Source organism: Cornus florida, unplaced genomic scaffold (genome assembly GCF_030987335.1).
Source record: "Cornus florida cultivar Cherokee Brave unplaced genomic scaffold, ASM3098733v1 CherokeeBrave_3.0.0_Hap2_Chr02, whole genome shotgun sequence".
Lineage (NCBI taxonomy): Eukaryota > Viridiplantae > Streptophyta > Magnoliopsida > Cornales > Cornaceae > Cornus > Cornus florida.
Genome location: NW_026775572.1, coordinates 31,687,744 through 31,704,495, shown reverse-complemented (window position 1 = coordinate 31,704,495; position 16,752 = coordinate 31,687,744). Strand labels below are relative to the sequence as shown.

General features: G+C 32.5%; 2 protein-coding genes across 2 annotated transcripts; one reads left to right on the top strand and one right to left on the bottom strand.

Moving 5' to 3' along the window:
- Positions 1 to 10,099: 10,099 nt before the first annotated feature.
- LOC132295971 (probable pectinesterase/pectinesterase inhibitor 40) lies at positions 10,100 to 11,141 on the bottom strand. The gene is made up of 2 exons (XM_059794226.1): positions 10,826 to 11,141; positions 10,100 to 10,518 (listed from the first exon to the last, which is right to left on the bottom strand). The coding sequence occupies exons 1-2, from the start codon at positions 11,139 to 11,141 to the stop codon at positions 10,100 to 10,102; spliced, it is 735 nt and encodes a 244-aa protein (XP_059650209.1).
- LOC132295970 (uncharacterized) lies at positions 11,140 to 16,547 on the top strand. The gene is made up of 2 exons (XM_059794225.1): positions 11,140 to 11,186; positions 16,082 to 16,547. Exons 1-2 carry the CDS (start codon positions 11,140 to 11,142, stop codon positions 16,545 to 16,547), a joined length of 513 nt encoding a protein of 170 aa, XP_059650208.1.
- The last annotated feature ends 205 nt before the right edge of the window (positions 16,548 to 16,752 follow it).

Here is a 16,752-nt window from a genome sequence, read left to right as displayed (position 1 = left end):
TACACATTTGAATAATGAACTTATTTGAGTTGCTTATATATAGAGGAATATAAGGTAAGGTTAATTTGCTGAACGATGATTGTGTTTAGCATTTATTGCTGAGCTTGTGAGCTCACCCCATTATCACATTTCAGGTACACGTTGAGTAGGAACGTGATGGGATTACATGATGGGAACGGATTTTAGCTCGTTGCGCATTGATTTATTTTAGCTCGGTTTTTCCTTTATTTTGATTATTGTAATAAAGTTAATGTTTTATGAAACTTTATTGAGTTGATTCAGTGGTCATAGATGTTTTGTTCTACTAGAGGGAATTGCACCTCTATTTATGGATTTGTATAAAATTTGTCAGACTCTCATGTTTGTTAAGTTGAATGACGGGATTCATTGTAGTTCTATTATGGAGGATGTATGTTGATAATTGATGGAAGTTATACCTTAGATTTTTTTTATGCAGGACAAGTAGTTCTTGTATTAAAATTTGGGGTGTGACACAGGACTTATAGCAGGGAAGAAGAATGAATAGACTAACAACTTATTGGGTCGCACTAAACTGAAAGAGACTTTTAACCCCCCATATTTCACTCTAATATATGTTTCGCTACATGCCAAGCCACTGTGTAAATCTATATTTGGACATGGACCGCATGGTGTTCAATTTTTATGCAAACAAATTGATGTATGTCCATTATGTTTTGGAGGCCACCAATATAAACTTGATTTTTTTTTTTTTCAATAAATAACTATGATGGTTGTTAATAAATTGAATTAATTTTATCTATACTTTTTAAGTTTGGTCAATTATCACATTAAAAAACTTTTTGAAAATTATTATCACTCACATTACAAATTTTTGGTGTATTTTTCACTCACATTCTAAAAATTAATTTTCAGTTGTGTAAAACCAATTTTTACTTGTAAAAAGACATTATTATCCCATTTAACTTTGGTTTGTCTTACTAAAAGGTTGTTTGATGTTTAAGAAGACATTTCTACGTACCCCTCTCTTTCACCTTTTCCTACCGCCTCTGTTTTTACATCAAATAATGGACAAAATCAATTGACTAACAAAATGCATACCAAACATGTCGTAAGTAAGTATTTCCATAAACAAAGTGATTTGGGACTTGAGTGGGTATAACATTAATCCCACTCGAAAATTTTACACGGATATACGGTTTTTTTTCTTCTGTAAAATTAAATGATTTATAGTATTATAGAAAATAACCCAATTTTAACACGCTTCCTTTAAAGTAAAAAAATTAGAATAATTGACTTTTTTTTTTAAGAAACAAAATTATAAAAATTTAAGATATTGAGTTCTTTCTAAATTATAATATGAATTAATATTATTAAATCTCACAATTTTAAATAAGCCAAAGTCCCACAAAAAAAAAAAAAAAAAAAAAGGTCCCAAAAAAATCCTACTTTGTTGCATATACCAGGAACAGAATCAGAACTTTTCTGTGAGAGTGAGAGGGAGCAACCTTTAACGAAAAATGTTGAGGGGAATTTCAAAATTTTGTAAGTATATAATTTTAAAATGGATGCAAATTATATACTTTAACATTTTCTTTTTGTAATGTTTATATATTAGTAGGTTTATTAAAATTTGGAACAGAAGAGGATTCCCAAAAACTTGTGAAACCTACGTTGTTTGGCGTAGTCATAGAGGGACAAGTGGGGGCAACTGCCCCAACTTAACTTTTAATGTTTTTAAATTTTATATGGAAATATTTTTTTTTTTTTTTTCATATTTTATTCTTGATTCATTGAATGAGATTTTTTTTAAGTATATTTAATTGAGTGAACTCAATTTTGAAACAGCATTAAATATTCTGAAAAAATTGTTAGAAATGTACTAAATAGAAATATAATGAATCAATATTATAATTTTTATATATATTGTTTTGATTCAAATTATATATATATATATATATATATATATATATATATATATATATTATTGCCATTGAAGATTGCCCCATAGAAGGAAATTCTTCCTTGCTACGCCACTGGTACAGGCCTGTTGAAATGAGATGGGTTTATCGAAACCAGTTCGGTAGAACATTTACTCCATATCATCCTTGGAACACTGGTGAATCCAAACATACACATAAACAACTTATACACGTGGCCCTAGTAGAAAGAACACATGTAAAAGAATTCAGATTTAATGCGAAGTTATAAGCCGAATCTCCGGTATTAATTCTAAAACTCTTTCAATTACCAATAAACATGATTAATCAACTTATTAATTTAATCACATTTATTATTATTATTTTTTTTTCTTTCTAATTTAACCACCAAAGAGAGTATCATTCACAGTCACATAAGTGACACGGTTCCACCTTTAATTGGTTGAAAATTTAATTATAAAAGTTGTAATTAATTCTATTGTACTTATACATTTTATTTATGCTCATCGACAATGGTTTCTCACTGTTTTTCTCAATTTTCTTTTTCTCAATTCTTTACTTTTCTTTGTTCACACAAACACACATATATTTATATATAATACCTAACCATATAGTGAATAGATTAGAAAATTTTACATATTAACTAAAACTCAAATTTTATAATATTACTTTAATTAAAACTCAATCTCATAATAATATTTCAATTAAATTACATAAAACCCAATAAAAAAATGAACATATATATATACAAGACAATTGAACCCAAAAAAAAATTAGAGTAAAGAATGAAGTGTAGCTATATATATCCAGGAAAGAAAAAAATAATAATAATAAAGTTGAATATAGGTACAAAGGAAAGAAGGTTATTAGGTATACAAACGGTACCGATTGCTAAACCAAGTTCAACAAGAAGATGATGATAACATGGCAAAATGAAAGATCCTTAGATATTCAGTACGATCATATAATATAAATCCACCAAGAAAAAGCGTCATGTAGTATGATTACAATGCTTAATTATTTTACTTCGTATACAACAGAAAATAATACAACAATTATTAAAATACACTATACAAAAACATGACAAACCATGTCAGTCCTACTTAATTAATAAGTTAAAACTTGTGAACATCATATGCCTGTTCAATTTACTTGCTTTTCTAACAATTTAGGGAGGGAGAAAATAAGGATAAACAAACCAAATGCAAGCATCAGCAGCAGCAATCTTGAACTAAATATAGAAAGATAATACTGCAAACCCATCATTTTTCAATCAACATTTCTACTTACATATTCAAGCTGTTAGGAATTAAACTACCACAATCATATGTATCAGACAACATGTCCGTTCTTTGTCAGTCAGTCCAACAGCCGAGCATAAACCAGAATTAACAAAAACTTGCACCAATATCCAAAACACCTACAACTCTCCATATCCCTACTTCATTTCTTACACACACCTGAACAAGAACCACCGCAAACAAAACCAGCATGCTCACACTGCCAGAAAAAAATATAGTAATATTTACCATGTTACCAGATTATGCAGTCAATGCAGCTGGTGTATTCGATCTCTTTCCTTCCATAGCATCTTTCTTTTTACGGCAGGTTGTGCACAGGAAGGGGCCTTCCCATGGATTTGATGCAGGTGAGAAAAAGGGCCCAGAGTTAACAGATAAACCATCACTTGGTGGTTGATCCACTTGGCAAACTGCGCATCTGAAAATCCCAGTGTTTGAGTTCAAAGGAATATCCTTACCCAGCCTGCAGTTTTACAAAGTATGAAGTGAAGCTTGGGGCAACAGCAAAAGAAAAGAGAGAGAGAGACAGAGAATTCAAAAGTTCATTTTCTCAATTGGCTACAGAGTTGCATCATCTAGGTCAACTTATCACAAAGTCGATTTTAATTGGCATAACAAATAATTACAAATCCAAGGCAATATGAGAACAGGACAATTGGAAGCAAATGTGCACTTAAAGGGCCAATCAAATCCTGACATAATAATAATAATAACAGCTGAAAGAATTTCTCAATTTTCTATAGCAATTGTGCGCGAGTTTCATCTCTAATAAAGAACTACTAACTGATAATGGAGGGAACGTCCCCATTATTTTCACAAGGAATAGTCAAAACATTTTTGAAATAAAATTCCCCAACCCAGAGGATTGGAATACAACTGCATTCAATACAAGTATTTGTCATTTGATAATTCAATATAAGAATTTGACAATTGATTTCTGTGGCTAAATAAATAAAAACATTTTGAATTTTCATTGTCTTTAGGTTTCGACCCACTGCTCTCAGAATACAGATGACATTGATACAACATCTTCAAACACAATTCTACGTGCTGCATCTTTCATCAGTGTGATGAACATAAAAACTTTCAAAGCTTCCCCAAATCCAAAAAATATTAAACCTTTTTAATTACCCCCACATAGTTAAGATGAGGGACTACTTTTTGTATCATTCAACTATCTCCTTGTCAACAAAGGCTACATAACAGCATCAGTCCATCGCAAACTGTCTATTTTAAGAACCGATTCCTGGTATCCCCATTGACATCAAAGGTCATTATCTTTAATGAATCCAAGATGAATTAATAAGGCTGAGTATAAATGATTCTGCTCCATTGACAAATATAATCTACGTTGTACTGACAAGAGGATAGAATTTTTGTCATCTTTACCGGTAGGCCTGGATCAGTTGAATTTAGTAGAAACGTGTCATCCAGAGAGAAATCTGATGCCGTTTATAGACATTTGCCGTGGAAGAGATCAAGAAAGGCATCTGCCGTATAGAGATGTATTGATGTCTTTCCTCTATAGATAAAATTTCAAGACTAAGCTCCTACTCTTGAGGTTTCACCAGTTTTTGAGGATCGTTGAGATATCATCATGGAAGATGTTATAAGAGTAGGAGCTTAGTCTTGAAATTTTATCTATATGAGGGACTACTTTTTGTATCATTCAACTATATCCTTATCATCCAACTATCTCCTTATCAACAAAGGCTACATAACAGCATCAGTCCATCACAAACTGTCTATTTTAAGAACCAATTCCTGGTACCCCCATTGACATCAAAGGTCATTATCTAAATGAATCCAAAATGAATTAATAAGGCTGAGTATAAATGATTCTGCTCCATTAATAAGGCTGAGTATTCACCATATTGTGTTCCTTTTTCTTTTGGATTAATGGACGAATTTGTAAATCTTCTGAGGAATTTGTGGATTTTGTAGATAGCTTGAGAGGATAATTGGCCCTCTTGGCCTTATTTATTCCTCCTTGGGAATGCTCCCCTCTTGAGTCCCTTAATGAAACATTACTTCTTATATATGTGTGTGTGTGTGTGTGTGTATATATATCACAAAACTAGTGCTATGACATCGTCCATTGAAGAGTTTTATATACTAAGGTTTCCCAAGCACACACATACCGAAAAAATTAAAGAAAGAAAAAATTTATCTAATTTATGCTTAAAATGACATACATAATATGATTACAACTAGTTAGTGTGGTAATCTCACGAAACTAGGTTGTGCAATCATCCCTTCAAAATTTCAGTCTTTTAATGATTTTCTAGTGACACGAGAGAAAAAATGTAATCCAAGTTAACCTCGAAATGACAATATAATATCGTGACTCCCTATTCAACCATGGATCCCCCTTGCAGTTAGTTTATCATATGGCCCTAGTGTACTAAATCATGGAGAACGTTAATATATATATATATATATATATATATATATATATATATATATATATATATATATAAACTTTGATGAAACAGGATTGATGTAACTGATTCCATATAGTTGGGAAACTATTTCATTGAGTCGAGTCTATCAACTGGCAAAGTCACTTTTAGCTGACAATAACATGTGATGACTAATTCTAGCTATGTGAAAACACTAAATTAAAAGATGGGAGAAAATGAGAACATTCACAGCTACTAATTCTGATTGAATTACTATCACAATTTCGGAAGTACCTTAAAGCTTTAAAGACATGGAAACTAAAATTATTGTTTACACAAACAATTTTTTCATCAACGGAACTTAGTTGCCAAAAGATATCCAAAACTGGCACAAATACAAGTGAACAGCAAACAATGCACACAATAGTACCTAAGATGACCAGTAACCAAAACATAACCAAAAAAAAAAAAAAAAAAAAAAAAAAAAAAAAAAAGAGACCAGTAATCAAACAATTGAGGCAAAAAAAATTCATTGAACTATATGAATTCTTCACACTTGTAATGTTTGATAGTGTCTGCTGTACTATACTAAGGTAAGTTGTGAATGCATACATTTCTGCAAGCAGAAAGCTTTGTTGCTTTGTTCATAGCATTATGAGATCTCTTCCCAAACATAATTGAACTGAACAGATGTGGTTTCTTCCTAGGTGTTGGGGGCAAAACTGGGTGATCAAATGGACTAATATCAACAACTAGGAAGGTTGTATCATCCTTCAGGCCTCTTGACCTGAGAGCTTCCTAAACAGTCGAACAAACAAGAATTAAAAACTACAAAAGTCAGATCCTCAAGCTGGTTAAGAAGAGAGCTTGTTACTAGATTATGCAGTCAATGCAGCAGGTGTACTCGATCTCTTTCCTTCCATGGCACCATTCTTGAAAGAAAATTTTAATTTAAGGGTATTTTCATATTTAGCCGAAAGTTTTGAGGTACAAATTAAATATTATCCAGAATAGAAGGGTTTATAAGCAATCTGGGGACACTACGTCAGATCTATCCCTGGGATACCCAACACTTGCTCGTTATAAATTAGCTCTTACATTAAAAAATTAAAGTAAAATAAATGTTATATTTTCATAATTATCATTTTTTCAAAAATCTCCAACTGAGTAATGAGTATATTTAAACTTAAAAGAATAATTTAATAATTTTAAAACCTACACACTATTAATTGTATGTATGTGCCTGTAAACGTTTTAAAATTATTAAATTGTTCTTTTAGGTTTAAATATACTCATTACTCAGTTGCAAGATTTTTGTAGAAATGATAACTAAGAAAATATAACATTTATTTTACTTTAATTTTTTAAATGTAAGAACTAATTTATAACATTTCAAAAAGGAAAGACTAATCCGACAACTAATATGGAAAGGTAGGGCTATATTATTATTATAACATTATAATATGGTAGTCCACACCATATTTATTATAACTTTTTAAGAAAATATATAATTAGTATGGAAAGGTAGGGCTGTCCACACCATATCTTTTATTATTATAACTTTTTTAAAAAATATATAATAATATAAAAACGACAATTAATATGGAAAGGTAGGGCTATAAATACATGTATGATTGTCAAAATAGTACGTACTCATCTTCCCTTCTCGGTCTTGATTGAAAAGAAAATAAAGAAGAGAAGAAATGGCTAGTCATGAGAGTTGTATCTCTCTCCTGGTTTCTCTTTTTCTTTTCAGTCAATCATTCGTCTCAGCTGACGTGTCTCTAATAAGAGCCGTTTGCAAAACCACCGAAGAATCTGAAGTTTGTGTTTCAGTTTTATCATCAGACCCTCGAAGCATCACCGCCAGTAACAAAACCAGCCTAGCGAGGATTGCCATGCAAATCACAGCAGCAAAGTGCCATGACATTTCATTATACGCCAACCAACTGCTTCGTACCGCAACAGACCCTGGTTACAAGCAAGACCTGGAGGATTGTAGAGATAGTTATGACCATGTTGAGTTTGGCATAACCGATGAAGGTTTGTCAAATTTTGATCAAGGGAGATATGAAGACGCGGGGAGATACACTGAAGATGCTTCTATTGCTTCTGAAACCTGCGACGAACACGGCATAAAAGCCTTAAAGCAGATGAATACTCTCATTGGTGACTTCTCTATTGATGCAAGGACGATTGTAAAGAGCTTGTCCAAGTCATGATCATCAAATCGTATACTATTATTATTATGCCAAATTAATTAATAAACATGCTTTATTCACTTTATTGACAAAACTAATGTGTTTGCTTTTACTCCTAAAATTTTGTCAACAATATATTTTGAAGGAAAATGATATATAAAAAAAATGTTTTTGCTCGTCTATAGAATAGACTTGATGTGACAAAAACTCTCTCTATTAACGTAATTATAATTACTATCCTTTCTACCCCTGCCTGCTGGGACACATTAATGGGGTTGCACTCTTGGATATTATATTTACTGGATTCTATCTAGGATAATATCATGTGAAACTTTCTAAGCTAACTAAGCCTGATTAATATCTAATGTTACAGTTATATCTAGTACCCTTTATGAAGTGTGTATTATCAACTACTTTAAATCCAAACGCATGGTCAAGGCACAATTTGCCACGAGTACCCTTTGGGATTTTTGTTGTTTTCTTCAACTAATTCATTTTTCATCTGAGGTTTTTCTTTCTTGTTATATTCTTTTTAACATTTTGGACAGATGGTTAACTAATAATTTAACTTGCTCCAACCTCTGGCCTTGGGATTCAGCTCTTCCAACTCAATATGAGTAAAATTGTCCAAAACTTTGAGATTTGCACAAGTCACACCTCTGGATTCCCTTCGACTAGTGAGCCCGAGATTTGTGTAATTCAATATTCAAATTCTTCTGTTCAACTTTATGAGAATTTTTTTGATTTTTTATTTTCTTGTTTTTTGAAAATTTCATCTACTACAAGACTTGATGCAGTGTTGCATGCGGATAGGTCTTGAGCAGTTATTTTTAAATGGAGGATAATTTATTTAGATTTTGTTCTTACTGATCGTTGGTACTTGTTTTTGGTTTTTAGCTCCCCTCAAGCGCATGAGCAGTTGGTGTTTTGATGAGAAACTTTTCTTACAGTCACTTAACAAGGTATTATGACCATGAATGGGTTGGTTGCTTTAAAGCGTATAAAACTATTACTTATGCATAGCCATGTTTATATGATTTCTTCACTCGATTAGGTTCATTATGCAGCATTAGCTATCTGGGAATGTACTGACTGGCATGGTTTGTTATTTCACTTGCAGGTTTTGGTTTCAGTCTCTGAAAGCAGTTCCATCATTCTTTACCTCGTTTCATACAAAATTTGCACAATGCTGTATTTAAAATCTCCATTAATTTAAGCCCATTAACATTCGGTTGGATAGAGAAAGAGAAGTCCACCAACATTCGGATGGATACAGCCTATTAGATACGAGGATAGAGCAGGGAATAGGAGAAATTTTGGACTTATTTTGTGATATTTGTTAAATTGGGCTTTTAAATTCTGTAAATTTTGATTGCACTGAAGAAGAAGATGTACCAACACTTTCTACAAAGAAAAAGAAGGTTCAGTATTCTAAAGACCACAAATCTCTAAACCCTAAACTGATCAAAAACCCAAATCAGTAAACTAAAAACCACAAATCCCTAAATTAAAAATCAAATTCACAACAAAAAGCACCCAACCAACAAAATCCATAATCAAATCTACAACCAAACTAATCCAAAAAACAAAATCCATAAGCAAAAACTTGCTACAGAAAAATACAGATTTGTGTTTACCTGAACAGATGGAGCTTGAAAAAAATCTAAGCAAGAGTCTGGATGCAGAGGAGAGAAGAGCTGGAAAGTTCTGGTTTCAATTGGAATTGGAGTTTGGTTAATAACAATGGGCTGGTCTCATCGGATTTCAAGATTGATGTTTGAGCAGGCCTTTGAATTACTCTGTTGCTGAAGTTTTTCTCAGATATTTTCAATGCTGTGGATGTTTCTGGTTTGAGAGAGATTGTTGCAGAGATGCAAGCTTTAATGGACTTCAAGATCAAAAATTTTTAGAGCAGGATTTTTTAGTTCTGGTTTGTTTTGTTTTTGTTTCTTCTGGTTCACTCTAGTCTAGCTCGGGTTTCCTTTGCTGGTTTGAAAATGACATAGTCCATTACTTGCTTTGTACCGGAGGATGTCCTCCATGTTTGTAATTGTACTATTCTGATTTATATATAAAACAAAAATCCCATTCAGGAAAAAAAAGAAAAGAAATTCAGCAACAAGAAGAAGCTTATATTTGTGATGGAGGATGACGAATTGAAACAAAATTAAATCAACAAGGAACCAAATGTTCAGCACATGACATTAAGGGAATCAAGGCTTAAAATTATTCAAGAAATAGCAAAACAAATAACCTATTTCTCTAACTGAATCAAGCTAAGTGTCAATTGAGTGGGACCCATATCTAATTACAGTATACATTAAAGATTCTGCTTCAGAACGACGATAAGTGCACAGAGTGCATGTCGAAAATTCATTGTTCGCTATACCCCTTGATTCAACTGTAACAATAATGGGCAATCCTTCATTCTCTGGATTTCTCCCGTATATGTTGCAATTCTGGAACATGATGCCTGCGTCACCAAAGATGAAGTCTAGGGTTCCAAAGATGTTGCATTTGTAGAAAACTTTCCTGCCGAAAATCATAAACAAAGTGTCCTGGTATCCTTTGAAACTACACCTATAGAATGCATGATTTAAGCCTACACTTCTCACAGCAACTGCCTGTCCGGCATTGACTCCGGCAGAATTCACAAAGCTGATGTCTTTTGCAACAAAATGTTGTGCTTCTATATCTGCATGTACACATTAATAGACACACGTCTTGCTTCTATATCTGCATGTACACAATATACACACGTCATGAGGTGCTTCATAAGCCTTAGGTTTGGGGTTCGAGTCCCCGATAGTTCTTGGTGACTAGTCTCAGCTTGTTGAGGGTCCCTAAGGATTCGTGCATTTCCGGATACCAGAGTTACCCAAAAATAAAATACGAAAAAAAAAAAATAGTGTAGTATATGTTCTTATCAGTTTAATATCAGATTCGTGGATCAATGGCGCACGCATTTATAAAGGAAGAGAGATGGGATAGTGATCACATACTGACAGTGGCCGATTCGTCTGTCCCAATACCAGTGGAAGTACTCTTACTGAACTGTATTATGGTGTGGTCAATTCCATCTCCCAAGAACACGACACTGTTCTTATACATACCCACATCTACTGCTTCGTTGTAAATTCCCCGCTTGATGTGAATGATGTATGTGGCCGAAGCTGAATTAGGTATTGCAGAAACGGCTTTTGAGATGCTGCGATAGTCTCCACTCCCATCCTTTGACACCACATATGTGGTTTTATACCCTGAAATGGAAATGGGAATGGCAAGAAACAAAATGAGACAAAGTAAACTACCGGCCATGTTGGTGGTGGAAAGCGGTGGCGACAGTGACGGAGGTGGTGGAAGGCAACAGCAGAGTTGGGAGTGATGGAAGGGAGCGATGGTAGAGAAGGTGGTGGAAGTGAAGTGATGGTTTACTGCTTTAAAACAAATAAGAAAAAAATTTCTGCTTTAAAACAAATATGTAATTTCCATATTACTACTCTGATTTTCTTCCTTATTTGTTTTCTCTTTCTTTCCTTTTTTTCGTTTTTTTTTCCTACCTCGAAACAAGGGTCCAGCTAACCCCAAAAATTAAATGTGGTACAAAGAGAGTATAATACTAAAGATGTTTAAAAGTTATAATGTTAAGGATGGAACACTTAATGTGTGGTACAAAGAGAGTTTAAAAGTAAATTAGCAGTAAAAATTATAACTAAATTAGCTGTAAATATTTGTTATTTCTTAATGAGATTAAGGTACCAAGTGTTACATCCTTATTAGTCCATCATTTTTGTTTGTATTTTCCAAATTAATATAATTGAAAAGTCAAAACAAAATAAATGTTATAGTTTTGTAATTAGTTTTAACTTTTCAAAAAGAATTAGCATCGTGAATGCAATTTAATATTCGTATTTTGAATTATTGTTTAAGTGACGTGGCTACGTCCCAATTAAAAGGACACATATGCATTGAAAAATGAAAAACAAAAATTGCAAAAACTCAAATACGGACCACAAAGTCTAGAGGCAGTTATTCATTTCATTTTGGGTAAATTTGTGGGTTTAATTCTAAAAATTTTGGATTTTTCTTTTCTTATTATTATTTTTTTTTTCAGACCCACTGCGGCTCCTCTGTTTTGTCAGGGTACTTTTGTCTTTTCATTTTTTCGATCAAGTCTCTTGCTGGGTTGTCTTTAATTACACCAAATTCATAGTTTTTTTTTTTTTTTTTTTTTTTTTTAGTTAAAGAAATTTGTTGCAAATAGTCAATAATTTAGAGGGTTTTTTTTGACACTTTACCCAAAATTGGGTAATGCTTAAATAGTTTTGACTCATGTGGCCCACTATTTGCTAGTCATAGGATTGAGAATAGGGTGATACAGCTAGCAGAGTGAGCACAAACGAAGATAAAGAGTCAGGAATTATAGCAGGGAAGAAGAATGAATAGACTAACAACTTATTGGGTCGCACTAAACTGAAAGAGACTTTTAACCCCCCATATTTCTAAACTTGACTTCTTCTTTTTTTTTTTTCAATAAATAACTATGATGGTTGTTAATAAATTGAATTAATTTTATCGATACTTTTTAAGTTTGGTCAATTATCACATTAAAAAACTTTTTGAAAATTATTATCACTCACATTACAAATTTTTGGTGTATTTTTCACTAACATTCTAAAAATTAATTTTCAGTTGTGTAAAACCACTTTTTACTTGTAAAAAGACATTATTATCCCATTTAACTTTGGCTTGTCTTACTAAAAGGTTGTTTGATGTTTAAGAAGATATTTCTACGTACCCCTCTCTTTCACCTTTTCCTATTGCCTCTGTTTTTACAACAAATAATGGACAAAATCAATTGTAAATTTGGAGATACAAGTTAAAATTAGAGAATTAAGAGTCATTTCCGTCCAACAATACCTCAAATGTAAAATTTTCTCATTGGGCTACAGAATTCAAAACTTATCACAAAGTTGATTTTAATTGGCATAACAAATAATTACAAATCCAAGGCAATATGAGAACAGGACAATTGGAAGCAAATGTGTACTTAAAGGGCCAATCAAATCTTGACATAATAATAATAATAACAGCTGAAAGAATTTCTCAATTTTCTATAGCAATTGTGCGCGAGTTTCATCTCTAATAAAGAACTACTAACTGATAATGGAGGGAACGTCCCCATTATTTTCACAAGGAATAGTCAAAACATTTTTGAAATAAAATTCCCCAACCCAGAGGATTGGAATACAACTGCATTCAATACAAGTATTTGTCATTTGATAAAAATGTATTCAATATAAGAATTTGACAATTGATTTCTGTGACTAAATAAATAAAAACATTTTGAATTTTCATTGTCTTTAGGTTTCGAGCCACTGCTCTCAGAATACAGATGACATTGATACAATATCTTCAAACACATAATCTTTAATGAATCCAAGATGAATTAATAAGGCTGAGTATAAATGATTCTGCTCCATTGACAAATATAATCTTCGTTGTACTGACAAGAGGATAGAATTTTTGTCATCTTTACCGGTAGGCCTGGATCAGTTGAATTTAGTAGAAACGTATCATCCAGAGAGAAATCTGATGCCGTTTATAGACATTTGCCGTGGAAGAGATCAAGAAAGGCATCTGCCGTATAGAGATGTATTGATGTCTTTCCTCTATAGATAAAATTTCAAGACTAAGCTCCTACTCTTGAGGTTTCACCAGTTTTTGAGGATCGTTGAGATATCATCATGGAAGATGTTATAAGAGTAGGAGCTTAGTCTTGAAATTTTATCTATATGAGGGACTACTTTATGTATCATTCAACTATATCCTTATCATCCAACTATCTCCTTATCAACAAAGGCTACATAACAGCATCAGTCCATCACAAACTGTCTATTTTAAGAACCAATTCCTGGTACCCCCATTGACATCAAAGGTCATTATCTAAATGAATCCAAGATGAATTAAAAAGGCAGAGTATAAATGATTCTGCTCCATTAATAAGGCTGAGTATACACCATATTGTGTTCCTTTTTCTTTTGGATTAATGGACGAATTTGTAAATCTTTTGAGGAATTTGTTGATTTTGTAGATAGCTTGAGAGGATAATTGGCCCTCTTGGCCTTATCTATTCCTCCTTGGGAGCGCTCCCCTCTTGAGTCCCTTAATGAAACATTACTTCTTATATATGTGTGTGTGTGTGTGTGTATATATATATCACAAAACTAGTGCTATGACATCGTCCTTTGAAGAGTTTTATATACTAAGGTTTCCCAAGCACACACATACCGAAAAAATTAAAGAAAGAAAAAATTTATCTAATTTACGCTTAAAATGACATACATAATATGATTACAACTAGTTAGTGTGGTAATATCACGAAACTAGGTTGTGCAATCATCCCTTCAAAATTTCAGTCTTTTAATGATTTTCCAGTGACACGAGAGAAAAAATGTAATCCAAGTTAACCTAGAAATGACAATATAATATCGTGACTCCCTATTCAACCATGGATCCCCCTTGCAGTTAGTTTATCATATGGAGAACGTTAATATATATATATATATATATATATATATATATATATATATATAAACTTTGACGAAACAGGATTGATGTAACTGATTCCATATAGTTGGGAAACTATTTCATTGAGTCGAGTCTATCAACTGGCAAAGTCACTTTTAGCTGACAATAACATGTGATGACTAGTTCTAGCTATGTGAAAACACTAAATTAAAAGATGGGAGAAAATGAGAACATTCACAGCTACTAATTCTGATTGAATTACTATCACAATTTCGGAAGTACCTTAAAGGTTTAAAGACATGGAAACTAAAATTATTGTTTACACAAACAATTTTTTCATCAACGGAACTTAGTTGCCAAAAGATATCCAAAACTGGCACAAATACAAGTGAACAGCAAACAATGCACACAATAGTACCTAAGATGACCAGTAACCAAAACCTAACCAAAAAAAAAAAAAAAAAAACAGACCAGTAATCAAACAATTGAGGCAAAAAAATTTCATTGAACTATATGAATTCTTCACACTTGTAATGTTTGATAGTGTCTGCTGCACTATACTAAGGTAAGTTGTGAATGCATACATTTCTGCAAGCAGAAAGCTTTGTTGCTTTGTTCATAGCATTATGAGATCTCTTCCCAAACATAATTGAACTGAACAGAGGTGGTTTCTTCCTAGGTGTTGGGGGCAAAACTGGGTGATCAAATGGACTAATATCAACAACTAGGCAGGTTGTATAATCCTTCAGGCCTCTTGACCTGAGAGCTTCCTAAACAGTCGAACAAACAAGAATTAAAAACTACAAAAGGAAGATCCTCAGGCTAGTTAAGAAGAGAGCTTGTTACTAGATTATGCAGTCAATGCAGCAGGTGTACTCGATCTCTTTCCTTCCATGGCACCATTCTTGAAAGAAAATTATAATTTAAGGGTATTTTCATATTTAGCCGAAAGTTTTGAGGTACAAATTAAATATTATCCAGAATAGAAGGGTTTATAAGCAATCTGGGGACACTACGTCAGATCTATCCCTGGGATACCCAACACTTGCTCGTTATAAATTAGCTCTTACATTAAAAAATTAAAGTAAAATAAATGTTATATTTTCATAATTATCATTTTTTCAAAAATCTCCAACTGAGTAATGAGTATATTTAAACTTAAAAGAATAATTTAATAATTTTAAAACGTACACACTATTAATTGTATGTATGTGCCTGTAAACGTTTTAAAATTATTAAATTGTTCTTTTAGGTTTAAATATACTGATTACTCAGTTGCAAGATTTTTGTAGAAATGATAACTAAGAAAATATAACATTTATTTTACTTTAATTTTTTAAATGTAAGAACTAATTTATAACATTTCAAAAAGGAAAGACTAATCCGACAACTAATATGGAAAGGTAGGGCTATATTATTATTATAACATTATAATATGGTAGTCCACACCATATTTATTATAACTTTTTAAGAAAATATATAATTAGTATGGAAAGGTAGGGCTGTCCACACCATATCTTTTATTATTATAACTTTTTTAAAAAATATATAATAATATAAAAACGACAATTAATATGGAAAGGTAGGGCTATAAATACATGTATGATTGTCAAAATAGTACGTACTCATCTTCCCTTCTCGGTCTTGATTGAAAAGAAAATAAAGAAGAGAAGAAATGGCTAGTCATGAGAGTTGTATCTCTCTCCTGGTTTCTCTTTTTTTTTCAGTCAATCATTCGTCTCAGCTGACGTGTCTCTAATAAGAGCCATTTGCAAAACCACCGAAGAATCTGAAGTTTGTGTTTCAGTTTTATCATCAGACCCTCAAAGCATCACCGCCAGTAACAAAACCAGCCTAGCGAGGATTGCCATGCAAATCACAGCAGCAAAGTGCCATGACATTTCATTATACGCCAACCAACTGCTTCGTACCGCAACAGACCCTGGTTACAAGCAAGACCTGGAGGACTGTAGAGATAGTTATGACCAAGTTGAGTTTGGCATAACCGATAAAGGTCTGTCAAATTTTGATCAAGGGAGATATGAAGACGCGGGGAGATACACTGAAGATGCTTCTATTGCTTCTGAAACCTGCGACGAACACGGCATAAAAGCCTTAAAGCAGATGAATACTCTCATTGGTGACTTCTCTATTGATGCAAGGACGATTGTAAAGAGCTTGTCCAAGTCATGATCATCAAATCGTATACTATTATTATTATGCCAAATTAATTAATAAACATGCTTTATTCACTTTATTGACAAAACTAATGCATAAAATTTTGTCAACAATATATTTTGAAGGAAAATGATATATAAAAAAAATGTTTTTGCTCGTCTATAGAATAGACTTGATGTGACAACAACTCTCTCTATTAAGGTAATCATAATAACTGCCA

Excerpts from the sequence above, each read along its gene's own strand:
- LOC132295970 (XM_059794225.1), top strand. The coding sequence starts at position 11,140 with ATGTTGGTGGTGGAAAGCGGTGGCGACAGTGACGGAGGTGGTGGAAG. Across the intron at positions 11,187-16,081 it reads AGTGACGGAGGTGGTGGAAG|TCAATCATTCGTCTCAGCTG; the intron begins GCAACAGCAGAG and ends TTTTTTTTTCAG.
- LOC132295971 (XM_059794226.1), bottom strand. The coding sequence starts at position 11,141 with ATGGCCGGTAGTTTACTTTGTCTCATTTTGTTTCTTGCCATTCCCATT. Across the intron at positions 10,519-10,825 it reads AGACGAATCGGCCACTGTCA|ATATAGAAGCACAACATTTT; the intron begins GTATGTGATCAC and ends GTGTACATGCAG.